This window comes from Anolis carolinensis, chromosome 4, assembly GCF_035594765.1.
Source record: "Anolis carolinensis isolate JA03-04 chromosome 4, rAnoCar3.1.pri, whole genome shotgun sequence".
NCBI lineage: Eukaryota > Metazoa > Chordata > Lepidosauria > Squamata > Dactyloidae > Anolis > Anolis carolinensis.
This window is the reverse complement of record NC_085844.1, coordinates 134,981,494-134,997,582: the sequence shown is the minus strand read 5'-3', so window position 1 is coordinate 134,997,582 and position 16,089 is coordinate 134,981,494. Positions and strand designations below refer to the sequence as shown.

The following is a 16,089-nucleotide window of genomic DNA, read 5'->3' as shown; positions in this document are numbered from 1 at the left end:
CCATTATATACAATAGCATAGGAAAATAGCATCCTTTATATACAATGACAGTGCTGTTGAGAGTCTTAGGAATTGTGAAATGACATGAGGTTGCAGCAGGGTATGCCTGCATATGATGTGGTACTTAGTGTGTGACAAAATCAAGGTTTGTTTTTGGGGAAGAGAAAAAAAATCAAGGCATGTTTGGAAGTATCTATGAATTCAGAACCTGTAAATGTGGAGGACCAACTGTAGCTTTGTATTACTTTCTATTGCCTTTTGAGAGGGAGGGAGGGAGAGATTTAAAATTGATGTTATAACATCTTTTAGAAATAACTTTTGAAAGTAATCAGAAACCATGATCTCTTACTTAAATAAAGTAGCTTAATTTTACTTGTTCATTTACTTTTTGAAATACATCATAGCTTTGCTCTTAATAAATCCACCCCCATTAGTTCAGTGTGTAATTATTTTCAGGCAGACCAGAACTAATAAACAGTTCCTTATATGATATCTTCAGAATCATAACGTATCTGACAGAAAACAATTCAAAATAGAAGACTGTTAGTTGGAAACAGATAATTATATATGAGGATATCAACACTTAAGGAAACACAATCTCAATGAATACCTTTCCTATTTGAGAGACTCTATTACAGTTCTCACAAAAATCCTCAAGGTGTCACTATTAAGCCAGTGTGGAAGCCAGAGAGAGAGAGAGAGATTATATGTAGGAGATTCATTGAGGCTGTATCAAGAACAGTTGGTTCATTTCCACGAAAACAGTAGAGGACCAAGGCAAAGCATTCTTTCTGGAGGGGAAAAAAACAGTGGAAAGGCAGTTTCTTTTTTGGAACAGAGAATTCCTGAACACAGATGAGAAACTGATTTTTTTTTAAATAAAGAGGGTTTGTTTTTATACAATCAAATGGACAAACGGCATGAAAAGAATGGCTGGGCAATCGGAAGGCAAGTACTCTGTCTCTCATTGTTTTCTTTGTCCTGTTGGGCTACTGCAGAAGAGATTCTTTATTCTATCCCAGAGGAGATGACAAAGGGTTCTACTGTGGGGAATCTTGCCAAGGATTTGGATTTAAATGCCAAAGAATTAGCAAGAAGAAATGTGCATGTTGTCTCTGTTGCCAAAAAGCAGTATTTTGGTGTCAATGTAGAGAATGGAAACCTCTATATGAATGACAGGGTGGATAGAGAGCAACTATGTGACTTAACTCCACTTTGCTTTCTTAACTTGCAAGTGGTAGTTGAAAATCCCCTCAGTATTTTCCATGTTAGTGTAGCCATTCAGGATATCAATGATAATGCACCTAACTTCCTCACTGACAATATCAACTTGGAGACAAGTGAATTGACTTTACCAGGCACCCGATTTCTCCTGGGGAAAGCTGAAGATCCGGACATTGGTGTGAATTCTCTCCAAAGTTACCAGTTAAGCCCCAATCAATATTTTGCTTTAGAAGTTAGAGAGAGAAAAGATGGAAATAAATATGCAGAACTGGTGTTGCAGAAACCACTTGATCGAGAAAGTGAACAAACAATTAACTTAATTCTTACAGCCCTAGATGGGGGTGAACCTAGAAAGTCTGGGACTGCTCAGATACAGATTAATGTGACTGATGCCAATGACAACCCACCCATTTTCACGCAAGATGTCTATAAGATCAGTCTGCATGAAAGTGCACCTGTTGGATCTCAGGTGCTCCAGGTTCTTGCATCTGATAAAGATGAAGGTACAAATGCCCAGATCAGATATGAATTCAGCAATATACCAGCAAATAGCCAGAGGATATTCAGCCTAGATCCCATTCTTGGTATAATCTCTCTCATGGAGCCATTGGATTTTGAGGAAACCAAAGAATATACAATGACAATTGCAGCCAAGGATGGCGGAGGATTGATTACACACTGCAATATTGAAATAAGTGTACTTGATGAGAATGATAATGCACCAGAAGTGACTTTAGCCTCTGTGTTTAGCCCAGTTCCTGAAAATGCATTGTCTGGAACTGTGATTGCTCTAGTAAATATAAATGATAAGGATAGTGGGAAAAGTGGAAAAGTAGCCTGTTATTTACAAGATGATTTACCCTTCAAGATTCTTCCTACAACTAATAACTATTACAAAATCCTAACTGAAGGTCTCTTGGACAGAGAAAGGACTTCAGAGTATAATATCACTATCATAGCCATGGATACAGGCAGCCCTCCTCTTTCCACATTCAAAACTATTACCCTACAGATTTCTGATATCAATGACAATGCCCCTGCTTTCGAGAAATCTTCCTTCAGGATGTATGTGCCAGAAAATAAGCCTTCTGGTGCCTCCATTTTTTCTATTAAAGCTTCTGATCCAGATGTGGGTTCAAATGCACGGATCACATACTCCATCCTCAGCAGCAATATCCAGGAGCTCCCTATCTCTTCCTATATCTCAATTAACTCTGAGACGGGCACCATCTATGCCCAACGATCCTTTGACTATGAAGAATTCAGAGAGTTCCAGCTTCAGGTGAAGGCCCAAGATGGAGGATCTCCCCCTCTTAGCAGCAATTCCACACTCAGGGTTTTTATTCTGGACCAAAATGATAACACTCCTCATATCTTATATCCTTCCTCAGAAGCCAAGGGATCCACCTTGTTTGAAATGGTGCCTCGTTCGGCTGAAGAAGATTATCTAGTCACCAAAGTGGTGGCAGTGGATGCTGATTCTGGACACAATGCCTGGCTCTCTTACCATCTTGTCCAAGCCACGGAGCCAGGCCTCTTCTCCATTGGTTCTCATACTGGAGAGATCAGGACAGCCAGGACGTTTTTGGAGAGAGATGCTGTGAAACAGAGGCTGGTGGTTGTGGTGAAGGACAATGGACAGCCTCCTCTCTCAGCCACTGTCACCTTGAACCTGGTGTTTGCAGAGAACTTCCAGGAGGCCCTTCCAGAAATGAAAAACCAGGCAAGGGACTCAGAGACTCAGGATGACCTGCAGTTCTATTTGGTACTGTCTTTAGCTCTGATCTCCTTCCTATTCCTCTTGACAGTGATTCTGGCCATTACACTGAGGCTCTGCCGACCGGGAAGCCCCCAATTCCTGCAGTGCTTTGGCCCTGTTTCCCATTCTAAGACCGGTGCCATATTCCCTCCTAATTTTGAAGATGGAACTTTGCCTTATTCCTACCAGTTGTGCCTCTCCTCAGAGTCCCAAAGAAATGAATTCACCTTCCTGGCACCCAAAGTTCAGATTGCCAATAGTCTTCTTACTAGTCAGAAATCTGGGGTACCTCTCACAGTCAACGGTGAAAACGACTTAGATTCTCAAATGGATAATGTTGACAAGGTAAGCTATTTGATGTAGGAATTAGTTCAATTTCATAGTGCTTAATCCATCTTCATAGTTGACATGAAAATATTGCTATAATGAAATTAATATATAGGGATTCCCCAAGTTATGAACAAGATAGGTTCTATACGTTTGTTCTTAAGTTGAAATTGTATGTAAGTCAGAACAAGTACATTTTAAGTGTTGCTCCATTCACACACACACACACACACACACACACACACACACACACACACACAAAGCTTTGGGCAGCATAGTGAAGGGTTAACATCCCTGTGATGTTTGTTTTGCTATCTTTGCCCCTGTTCAGAAGATTTCACCTCACTTTCTATCCCTGTGATAATTATATTCTGAAAAATGTGACTAGTTGTGGAAACAAGGATTAGTGATAAAGCTTCAGTAGACACAACTTTTCCTCATAATTCTTCCAGGGCTAAATTTCCCTTCCAAGGGGTAGATTTTTCTCACTTCCTGTTGTCTCACTCCCATTTTTAACTATGAGTTGCTTGTAAGTTGAATCTTGTTCGTAACTTGGGGACACCCTGGATAGGGCTCTAGGCAGTCCTAGGAGAAAAACTAGGATATTGACCAACTGAAATTGTTTGCACCTACTTTATAGGAAGCATAAGAAGAATTAATTCTTTCTTTGGAAGTAATGCTACCATTGTATTATTGTGCTTACCTACTCCTCAGTAAGCACAGATGTGGTATTCTGTATGCTTATGATCCAAGTGTTTGTGAAAACTAAGCATAGTTCAACAGGCTTGCTTTGTGTCTAATACATCATCCATTGGTAGATATTTCATGAGCTGTGCTATAATGTAAAAAAACCCAGTAACCCACTTATCTTTCTAATGAACCATACTATGATCCTATAGAACCTGAATAACATTATGAGACTCACTTTCAGAGTATTATGAAACATAATCTCTAGCTGTTCATAAAATTAAAATACATGTTATTTTTGTGTCCTGTATCAAATCAACAATGCTGGGGTAGAAACACATATTTGAACATTTTCCTTTCTGCCTCATGAAAACTTTTCACACAGAAAATGTTCTACACATGAATTAAATAGATTGATGGTGCTTAGCATTTCTGTATGCCTTAATGTTGCCTGTTGACTTCCGGCAACTGAATGAATGTTATGAGCTTTTCTTAGACAACAATACTCATACATAGTTTTGCTAATTCCTGCCTCTAAAATATGCCTTACCATACCCAGTATTTGTTTTCAGTCTTCCATTTATTACTAACCAAGGCTGACTGCTTATCTGATGATTTGGTTCCTTTTGGGTATTTAGTCTTGGAGATGCTGCTCACAGGGAAAGGAAAGAAGCGACTTTTATTCTAACAACATATTGATCCTTTCTTTCATTGGTGAGAGTATTTCTTTGCACAACAGGGAGTAAGTAAGTAGGTGTATATAGTAGATCTGTTGCCAGAGGGGGTTGTAATCTATTTTTGGTTTTACACCCACTTTCCATTCAAATGGTCCAAGTTGTATGGAGTCTCTCTCTGTGCTGGACTTCTGTTAGGAGAGGGTCCAGTACCAGAAATTCTATACAATCCAGGCCCCTTCTACACTACCATATAAAATCCAGAGTATCTGTTTTGAACAGGATTATATAAGTCTACACTGTCATATAATCCAGTTCAAGGAGGATAATCTGGATTTTATATGGCAGTGTAGAAGGGCCCAGTAGGAACAGCCATAAAACTAAAAGTGGATTAAGCGCCCCTGTGGCAGTGGATCCATTGATAGTCCAACCACACTTTGCCTTTCCCCTCTTACACTCCTGAATAAGTGGAGATGGGGCAAATCCATTGCCACAAGGCACTAGAATAGCAGCATTGCTAAAGTAATAATGTTGGAGATCTTGAAAAATGCTACTTTAATATGATTATGTAGCATTCCTCTCTATAGTATTCCAGTTCTGAATATTCAGCTACTAGATTTGTACTCATTCGCATTTTAATAGAGAGGTGTGGGCGAAATCCACACATCTTCAGCAGCAGGAGACAACCAAGGAGCTAGGTGTACTGGTCATCAATGGCAGAATGCTGACATTTAACACAGAAATACATGATGGAAACTGAACTGTGTATCACTGGGTAGTTAATTCAGTTTTATATAACAAAAATTTCATTACAGATTTGTATTGCGTCGTTTGAGAAAATAACTTCCAACTCCCCTCCTAAAACACATGCACACCAGAATTTCTGCTAGCCCAGTACAAATTTAAACATTTTTAAAGCAGGACTGAAATGATGTACATGAAGAAATCAGTATGTGAAATTTCTATGTCATGTAAAAGATTTTTTTACAAATATGCTATGGTAAAAAGAAGCTCATTTTCCTTTATAGTTTCCCCAAAGTGTTTGTTCAACAGCAAGTATTCAAAGACATTGCCGTGCTAGTCTGGATTAGTGTGCAAAGAGACCTTGTAGCATATTTGGGACTGAGAGAAAAAAAACACTGTAGTATAAGATTTCGTAGACTGAGTCTACTTCATCAAATGCAAATGAAAAGCAAGGCAATTATTGTTGATATAAAAGGATTAGAAACAAGTGAATAAAATAAAGTCCAGAGACTTGAGTTTTTACCATTACCCAGATATTTTGGGTGTTATCTATTAAGCAGAAAGTGTATATTTAACATGGAGAAATATGTAAGTGCTGCAAAGGTTATATTAGTTCATTCTACTTATTATCTAGGATGCTTCTGGGAGCTATCAGTTTCACTAAATAAAGAGAAATGGACTATTCTTTCCTTACCAGTGTTAACTTGTTAACTAATCTACTGAATATTACTGATACATAATTATAATAATTATTTTCTACAAACCACATAATATTTTGCCAGCCCAGTCTCAAAAAAGCTACCGTGAAATAATTTCTACTTTGTGTTGTCGAAGGCTTTCATGGCCAGGATCACAGGGTTGTTGTGTGTCTTTCGGGATGCCTGCCATAGATGTGGGCGAAACGTCAGGAGAGAATGCTTCTGGAACATGGCCACACAGCCCGAAAGACACACAACAACCCAATTTCTACTTTGTTTCTAGAAGAAGCTTGCAGTTCTCCATCTAAGCCTCATAGGGCCGCTGTTGGCCAGCAAAGAGGAATTGCGAGTCTTGGGATTGCTCATATTCACTGCAGATCAGGGAGACAACAGCATACGCATTGACTTGATAGTTAATGTAATGCAAAGAAGGAAATAGCAGTGTTACAATTAATATTTACTTCTTATATATATCTGAATGGTGATGGGAATTTGAAATTGTTCATCATATTTGAAGAAACTAGAAGATGAAGCAAATTCTCTCAATGAGTGGAATGGGAAGCAGACACAGATATAAAAGCAGATCACTGCAAAGGCAAGTACTTCTCTTATTCTTCTCTTTGTTCAGCCTGGCTACTTCAGAGAATATCCAGTATTCAATCCCCGAAGAAATGGAAAAGGGCTCCATTGTGGGAAATCTTGCTAAAGATCTCAGATTGAAAACTGGAGAAATAGTAAAAAGCAATCTGCATATCCTTTCTATGGGGGAAAAGCAGTATTTCACTATCAATACAGAAAATGGGAATCTTTATATAAGTGATAGAATTGACAGAGAGGACATGTGTGGGGAAGCTAAATTCTGTGCCATTAGTTTTGAAGTGATGGCTGAAAACCCTATGAATATTTTTCATATAACTGTAGAGATCCAGGACATAAATGACAATGCACCACATTTTGTGGATGGTGATATAAAGCTACAGATAAGTGAATCTACATTACCAGGAACTACATACATCTTAGAGCAAGCTGAGGATCCTGACATTGGAATAAATGCTCTTCAGAATTATCACCTAAACAATAATAAGTATTTTATTTTAGAAGTTGGAGAGAGGGATTATGGGAAGAAATTGGCAAAATTAATACTGAATAAACAGTTGGACCATGAAAGTGAGAGCAGTTTCCATTTAGTACTTATGGCTGTGGATGGAGGGGACCCTCTGAAAACAGGGACAACCAAAATATGGATTACTGTGATTGATGCCAACGACAACCCACCAGTCTTCACTCAAGAACTGTACATGGTAACCTTGAGAGAGAATACACCAAGTGGATCTTTAGTGGCACAGGTCAAAGCAACAGACAGAGATGCAGGTTCTTATGGCCAAATCAACTACAGCTTCAGAAATATTCCTGAACGTGCACGCCAGAAATTCATCTTGAATTCACAGGATGGGAAAATTAGAGTTAAGGAGGCACTGGACTTTGAGGAAACAGAGAAGTATGCAATGACAGTAGAAGCAAGAGATGGAGGTGGATTAGCAGCTCACTCTAATGTTGAAATAACACTATTAGATGAGAATGACAATGCTCCAGAAGTGATCCTTGCCTCCTTATCCAGCCCAATACCTGAAGATTCTGCACTGGGAACCCTGGTAGCCCTTATTAACATTAAAGATAGAGATTCTGGAGATAATGGTGAAATTACTTGTTATTTAAAAGACATTTTGCCATTCAAAGTGGTCTCAACATCCAATAATCTCTACAAGCTTCTCACAGATGGTCCATTGGACAGGGAAAGGACTCCAGAGTATAATATCACAATCACAGCAACAGATAAAGGCACACTTCCTCTTTCAACAGAGAAAACAATCTTTCTAAAGATTTCAGATATCAATGACAATTCTCCTGCCTTTGAGAAATCCTCTTACACTGCATTTGTGCCAGAGAACAATCCTTCTAGCTCCTCTATTTTCCAGGTCCGAGCCTCAGATCCAGATCTGGAATGCAATGGCCAAATCACTTACTCCCTCCTCAGAAGCAACATTCAGGAGCTGCCTCTCTTGTCCTACCTCTCTATTAATTCTGAAAGTGGAACTATCTATGCTCAACGCTCCTTTGACTATGAACAATGTCAGGAGTTTCAGGTGGACGTGAGGGCCCAAGATGGAGGCTCCCCTCCCCTCAGCAGCACTACCACTGTGAAAGTCTTCATCCTGGATCAGAATGACAAGAGCCCTCAAATTCTTTATCCTTCTCAGGGAGTGGAGGGCTCAGCCTTGTTTGAGATGGTGCCTCGGTCAGCTGAGGAGGGCTATTTGGTGACCAAAGTGGTTGCAGTGGATGCAGACTCTGGACACAATGCTTGGCTATCTTACCATCTGGTCCAGGCCACTGAACCAGGGCTCTTCACAATTGGAGCTCATAATGGTGAGATCAGGACATCCCGGACGTTTTTGGAAAGAGATGCTCTCAAGCAGAGACTGGTGATCTTAGTGAAGGATAATGGCCAGCCACCGCTATCCAGCACTGTGAGTCTTAACCTGGTCTTTGCCGAAACTTTCCAAGAGGCCCTTCCAGAAATTAACAGCCAACCCAGGGACCCAGAGTATCAGTCAGACCTCCAGTTCTATTTGGTCCTTGCCTTGGCTTTGATTTCCTTCTTATTTCTCTTGACAGTGATTCTGGCCATTCTGACCAGGCTCCGAAAATCAGGGAGCCCCAAATTCCTGGAGTGTTTTGGTCCAGTTGCCCATTCAAACAATGCTGTCATATTCCCCCCAAACTATGAAGAAGGAACTTTGCCTTATTCCTATCAGCTGTGTTTATCTTCTGAGTCCAGGATACAAGAATTTACCTTTCCAGCTCCCAGTGTTCAAACTGCAGAGAATATTTACTGTAATCAGAAGTCTAATGTGCCTTTGACAACTGGTGAAGGAAATAATCTAATTACAGAGATGGATAAATGTGATGGGGTGAGTTTTAATTATGGTAATATCATCAATCTTCTGTTGTTCCTATTATTATTTTGTTAATAATAATAATAATAATAATAATAATAATAATAATAATAATAATAGTAGTAGTAGTATTAGCTGCACTATTAAAGATAGCTTTAGATTCTCTCAAGCTTACTCAATTTGAAAAATCTCAAACATGTCACTTTTCCTTGCTGTATCACTCTCATCCCGAAATACCTACAAAAAACTAAAACTGGATTTCAGTAACATGGTCATTGGATTTATGGCTTTGTCATGCTGTCTCTGTGAAAACATCCTAATTTAAGTTATAAAGTTTTGTTCCATAGAACTGCTTTTTTCCTAATTGCAAAAATGTCTGAAGGATGTTGTGTTTGTATTCTTAATACAATGCCATTCTGGTGTGGTATGGTATGGTATGGTATGGTATGGTATGGTATGGTATGGTATGGTAATGGTATGTATTTGTGTACGAATGAGCTCTTGCATTAACAGAAGCTTTTTCCTGAATCTGATCTATCAGTTAGAAAATATACTACCAATATACAAAATATACAGAATACACAAAATTTACAAATCTTGTCTATGCTTCTGTAAAACACTAAAGAAAATTAGTTATTAGTAATCCAATAGCATATCCAAAATTCATTCAGTTACAAAAGTCATCTATCTCTGGAGATTGTTTCAAGGGAGAACACTTCCTTAAAATATAGATAGACAAAACTGATGAATTAATATATTGTTGTGTAGTAGGGAATATAATCCATGGAAAATAAAGTCTGATTAAATTATATAAAGACCAAAAACTTACAAAAGAGTTGGTTTTAGGAAAATATATTGTGTTGCTATTATTAGTGTATGACCACGTTCTCTGTATTTAGCATTTCAAAGTGTTCTTACTCTCTCAACCAGTTCTGTATTCTTTTCTCATGGGACTGACTCCATGAATACCTGTAACATAATGTTTCTTTCTTCTTGCAAAGCCATCCCCATCCCAAAGCTACCTGGATGCCAGAGGGAGGTTCCTTTTAAGGCAGTGTGATTGCAAGCTAGTGGTTCTCTTTCAAACTAAGCAAGAAAGAGACCAGAGGCAGGACATCTTTGTCACCTTTGTTAACACTTATCACAAAACAAGGGGTTTGCTTTAGAAGGTGGGGGATGGGGAGAGGTGAAATTTAGTTATTTGTGTACCAGAAATCAAACTGATTTTGCTTTTTATTGTTACTTTTATTGTTACAAATGATCTATTTGGCCATGGAGAGGTGGGTCAAGCATCTTGCTTACACATGTTGTTGCTTCTGATGTAATGTGCCTTCAAGTCATTTCTGACTTATGGTGACCCTAAGGCAAACCTATCATGAGGTTTCTTGGGCTAAAAGTATATGACTTGTTAACGTTGAAACTTGTGGTGGGTTTCCATGACTGAGCAGAAATTTGAATCTTTGTTTCTAGAATTGTAGTCTAATACTCAAACCACTCCACTGGATGGCTCTCTTAGTTGTGTTGTCTAATTTGAAAAAATATATTTGATACTTGTTGTGGAAATATATTAGCACTTTGGGATCAAAGCAGATATTCCATGGATAACATTTGGAAATAGAACAGTTCATTATCATGATAAACTCAAATAGATAACAATTCAGGGACCCTGATTTCTTCCTTGTGATAGTCATGTCAATCCATTTTTTTAAGATACACAAAATGCACTTTCCCTACACACAGCATGGCCCTTGGGTAAACACAAAAATGTAGATTCTCATTCAAACTTTTGTTTTAAAGTGAACAAATATGCCTTGCAGTTCTCTGGCATATCCTCATGGTGTCACTACTAAACCAGTGTGGAAACCAGAGAAAGATTGAAAGAATGTGGAAGGTTCACTGATTCTTCCTGGGAAGCGGTTCTTTCATATTTGCTCTGCAAGTCAGATAAAACAGCAGATCATGAAGGCAGACAATCTTGCCAGAAAAGGAAAATTAACACTGGATGTGTAGTCTGCAAAGATTAAGGAGAAAGTCATTTTTATTATAGAGAATTGCTACATCCTCTTTGGCATTTCATCTGATTTTTGTAAAAGGACTAATTTTCTATACAACCAGATGGACAGAAGGCAGAAGGAGAATAGCTGGGCATTTACAAGGCAAGTATGGCTTCTCTTACTGTTGTCTTTCTCCAGTTGGGCTGCCCCAGAACAGATTCATTATACTATCCCTGAGGAGATGGGAAAGGGTTCCATTGTGGGGAATCTTGCCAAGGATTTGGGACTGAATGCCAGAGAATTAGCAAGACGTAATCTACACCCTGTCTCTACTGTTAAAATGCAGTATTTCACAATCAATGCAGAGAATGGAAACCTCTATGTTAATGAGAGACTGGATAGAGAGCAGCTATGTTCTTTAGCTGCCCTTTGCTTTGTCCATTTTGAAGTGGGGGTAGAAAATCCCCTCAATATTTTTCATATAACTGTAGCTATCAAGGACATTAATGATAATGTTCCCCACTTCCTTAATGACAATATAAACTTGGAGATCATCGAATCCACTTCACCAGGCATGCGATTACTCTTGGGGAAAGCTGAAGATCCGGACATTGGTGTGAATTCTCTCCAGAGCTACCAGCTAAGCCCCAATCAGTATTTTGCTTTGGAAGTAAGAGAAAGAAAAGATGGGAATAAATATGCAGAACTGGTGTTGCAGAAACCACTTGATCGTGAAAGTGAACAAACAATTAACTTAATTCTTACAGCCCTGGATGGGGGTGAACCTAGAAAGACTGGGACTGCCCAGATACAGATTAATGTGACTGATGCCAATGACAACCCACCCATTTTCACTCAAGATGTCTACAAGATCAGTCTGCATGAAAGTGCACCTGTTGGATGTCAGGTGCTCCAGGTTCTTGCCTCTGATAAAGATGAAGGTACAAATGCCCAGATCAGATATGAATTCAGCAACATACCAGCAAATAGCCAGAGGATATTCAGCCTAGATCCCATTCTTGGCATAATCTCTCTCATAGAACCATTGGATTTTGAGGAAGCCAAAGAATATACAATGACAATTGCAGCCAAGGATGGCGGAGGACTAGTGACACACTGCAATATTGAAATAAGTGTACTTGATGAGAATGATAATGCACCAGAAGTGACTTTAGCCTCCACATTCAACCCAGTTCCTGAAGATACTCTATCTGGTACTGTGATTGCTTTCATCAGTGTAAATGACAAAGATATTGGTGACAATGGAGAAGTTATATGCCATCTACAAGCGGATCTCCCATTCAAGATCATCCCGTCTTCTAATAACTATTACAAGCTTCTTACTGAAGGTCTCCTGGACAGAGAAAGGACTTCTGAGTATAATATCACTATCATAGCCACTGACAAAGGAAACCCTCCTCTTTCCACACTCAAAACTATTTCCCTACAGATTTCTGATATCAATGACAATGCCCCTGCTTTTGACAAATCCTCCTTTAGGATCTATCTGCCAGAAAATAAGCCTTCTGGTACCTCGATTTTTAATATTAAAGCCTATGATCCAGATGTGGGTACAAATGCACGGATAACGTATTCTATCCTTAGCAGCAATATCCAGGAGCTCCCCATCTCTTCCTATATCTCAGTTAACTCTGAGACTGGTACCATCTATTCTCAGCGATCCTTTGACTATGAAGAATTCAGAGAGTTCCAGCTTCAGGTGAAGGCTCAGGATGGAGGATCGCCCCCTCTCAGCAGCAATGCCACACTCAGGGTGTTTATTCTGGACCAAAATGACAACAGTCCTCATATCTTGTACCCGTCCCCGGAAGCCAAGGGATCCACCTTGTTTGAAATGGTGCCTCGCTCTGCTGAGGAAGATTATCTAGTTACCAAGGTGGTGGCAGTAGATGCTGATTCGGGACACAATGCTTGGCTCTCCTACCATCTGGTCCAAGCCACGGAGCCAGGCCTCTTCTCCATTGGATCTCATTCTGGGGAGATCAGGACAGCCAGGGCCTTTGTGGAAAGAGATGCTGTGAAACAGAGACTGGTGGTGGTTGTGAAGGATAATGGTCAGCCTCCTCTCTCAGCCACCGTCACCTTGAACCTGGTGTTTGCAGAGAACTTCCAGGAGGCACTTCCGGAAATGAAAAACCAGGCAAGAGACTCAGAGATTCAGGATGATCTCCAGTTCTACTTAGTGCTGGCCTTAGCTGTGATCTCCTTCTTATTCCTTTTGACAGTGATTCTGGCAATTACGATGAAAGTCCGGAAATCTGGGAATCCTCAATTCCTGCAGTGCTTTGGCCCTGTTCCCCATTCAAAGGCGGGTGCCATCTTTCCCCCTAATTTTGAAGATGGAACTTTGCCTTATTCCTATCAGCTGTGCCTCTCCTCAGAGTCCCAGAGAAATGAGTTCACTTTCCTGGCACCCAAAATTCCAATTGCAGACAATCTTCTTAGTAGTGAGAAGTTTGGTATGCCTCTCACAGGCAATGGTGAAAACATTTTAAATTCACAGTCGGAGAATATTGACAAGGTAAGCTATTTGGGGTCATAAATCAGTTTTCATTGATGTGAAAATATCACTAATGTCATGTGCATTTATTTTATTCTGAAAAAGGAAAACGTCACTGGCATATGAAAAATCATGTTTAGTCCTGCATTTTGTATCTTCTCTGCTCTTGATTTATATGCCTTTTAAATACTTTTTTCAAGGATAAGCCTCCATAGGTGCTATATACAGTAGAGTCTCACTTATCCAAGCCTCGCTTATCCAAGCCTCTGGATTATCCAAGCCATTTTTGTAGTCAATGTTTTCAATATATCATGATATTTTGGTGCTAAATTTGTAAAGACAGTCATTACAACATAACATTACTGCGTATTGAACTACTTTTTCTGTCAAATTTGTTGTATAACATGATGTTTTGGTGCTTAATTTGTAAAATCATAACCTAATTTGATGTTTAATAGGTTTTTCCTTAATCCCTCCTTGTTATCCAAGTTATTCGCTTATCCAAGCTTTTGCCGACCCGTTTAGCTTGGATAAGTGAGACTCTACTGTAGTTAGAGGGAATTATCTAAATTTCACAGTGTGGTTATGATATAGTCTTTTTAACCATGATCTTTAATTTGTGGCAGTTATTTTTCTGACTCCTATTCCAGTGTACATATTTTCAGGGATAAATCCTACTGAACAAATGGGATTTACTCATCAGCAAATGTCGACATAATTGTCCTACATGTGTATATATCAAAATGTATTATGGAAGAAGGATACCTCCCCTTTATTCCATTATAGTGATAAATACTGATGAGAAAAACAGATGTCTTTCTAGGTCTTTGTTATTACAGCCCACCAGTATACATCTCAACAATGGAGCCAGCATTGTGGCTCGAGTGTTGGTCTATGGAGTTTACTACACCTTTTTTCTATTTCACTATTGCCACATGAGTGTCAATAGTGGATATACATTATGTCTAATACCTTTGATATTGCACATCACTTCATTTGTGCAGGTTTCTGCACAATTTATGCACTTTAAAAGGGGGACAAATATAGAATATAAAACAAACAAAAAATCAGCCAGTTTGGGAATAATGAGGAGAGAGGAGAAATTGACCCCTTTACATCATTTTACTGCCAGCATGCTGACACATAATTAAATTGACCCATTGCCCCAAGGTTCCAGTTGCCTGCCTTTTGCACCATGTAATCTTGAAGACCACACTCTGATCACCTGCTCAGCCATGGAAACCCATTGAGGGATATTGGACAAGTCACTCACTCTCAAACCCAGAAATAGGTTTGCCTTAGAGTTGCTATAAATTGGAACTGACTTGTACAACACCACGACAACAACAAATATTAGGACTTAAATCTCTTGTGCGTTGCTACTTCTGTAGCTACTACTCTTGCCTAGAGATTTTGAGAGCATGTGTGGTGTAATGGTTTCACCATTGTCCAAGGACTCGGGAGACCAGGGTTTGAATCTCCACTTAACCACAGAAAATTCCTCTGGGCAACCTCAGCAAGTTTCACTATCTCAGCCTCCATGGAATGAAAACACAACCCGCCTCTGAACAAATCTTGCTAGGAAACCGTTTCAGATTGCCATATGTCAGAAACAGCTTGAGGGCACACAACAACAAACATTTGAGTGAAGGTGCCATTCACAGAATTCAATACTTTTGTCCTGTAACATAGTGTCTAAAATTTAGGAGAAGTTCACTATTTTGAACCAGATCATCATCTTGTACAACCAGAGGTTTATAATAAGAATATAGCTACACTCTATTCTGATCAAGAATCCTAAAGTTAACATGGATATTCTAATCTTCTCATAATATCACTTTGTAAAGTATCCTTTGAAGTCATATAGTTGAATGCTGTCCCTCTAGCTCATGAAAATCTTTCATGCAAAGCAGAAATCTTCTAATCTAAATTCTCCTGTCTGCACTCATCAGCTCTTCTAGCCATCTTCTATATGTGTACATGCTATTAAATCACCTTATGATACTCCCATGGATTTTCTAGGACTTCCTTAGCCAAGGAATATTCAGAAGTGGTTTTGCCAGTTCATTCCTCTGAAATACGGCTCACTTACAGAACGTGTTTTTATGTTTGATGAGGGGATTGACACTACTTATCCACAAATAAAACTATCATATCTGCCTTCTGTGAATTTGTAAATTGTCCCAAGTCATCCTATGAAGACAAGAGACAGTATATTCATATCACTCTTTTGATCCTATAACAAAAATCTGGAGGAAATGTTTTGTAGCCAATGCTAATATCTCTTCCCATTATATCTCTGAAACTTTTTCCATTACATAAAGTGAGCTAAGTAACTCCTGATAGAAGATGGCAGAAACCCTAGCCCTCATCTAAATTTTCACCCTTCAGAAATTGATTAATTTCTCACTGTAAATTAAGATTGTGGTTCACTAGGAAGGAAGCCAAGCAAGAGACAAAAAGTCATCTTAAAAACACATTGGGCCTTCCCTTCATCTATCACA

General features: G+C 39.1%; 1 protein-coding gene across 23 annotated transcripts in view; it reads left to right on the top strand.

The window, feature by feature from the left end:
- LOC100562425 (protocadherin gamma-B4) overlaps positions 1–16,089 on the top strand; it is a 378,208-nt gene that overhangs the window by 146,075 nt on the left and 216,044 nt on the right. The window contains exon 1 of one of the 23 annotated variants that reach the window (XM_062979477.1): positions 703–3,328. The exons of 20 other annotated variants lie outside the window; for them this stretch is intronic. In XM_062979477.1, the coding sequence (XP_062835547.1) occupies positions 908–3,328 (2,421 nt within the window). In that variant the 5' untranslated portion in view covers positions 703–907. Of the gene's footprint in view, positions 1–702; positions 3,329–6,463; positions 9,086–10,844; positions 13,607–16,089 lie in introns of those variants that run through there. 2 more of the 23 variants (XM_062979458.1, XM_062979478.1) reach the window with 2 other exon arrangements.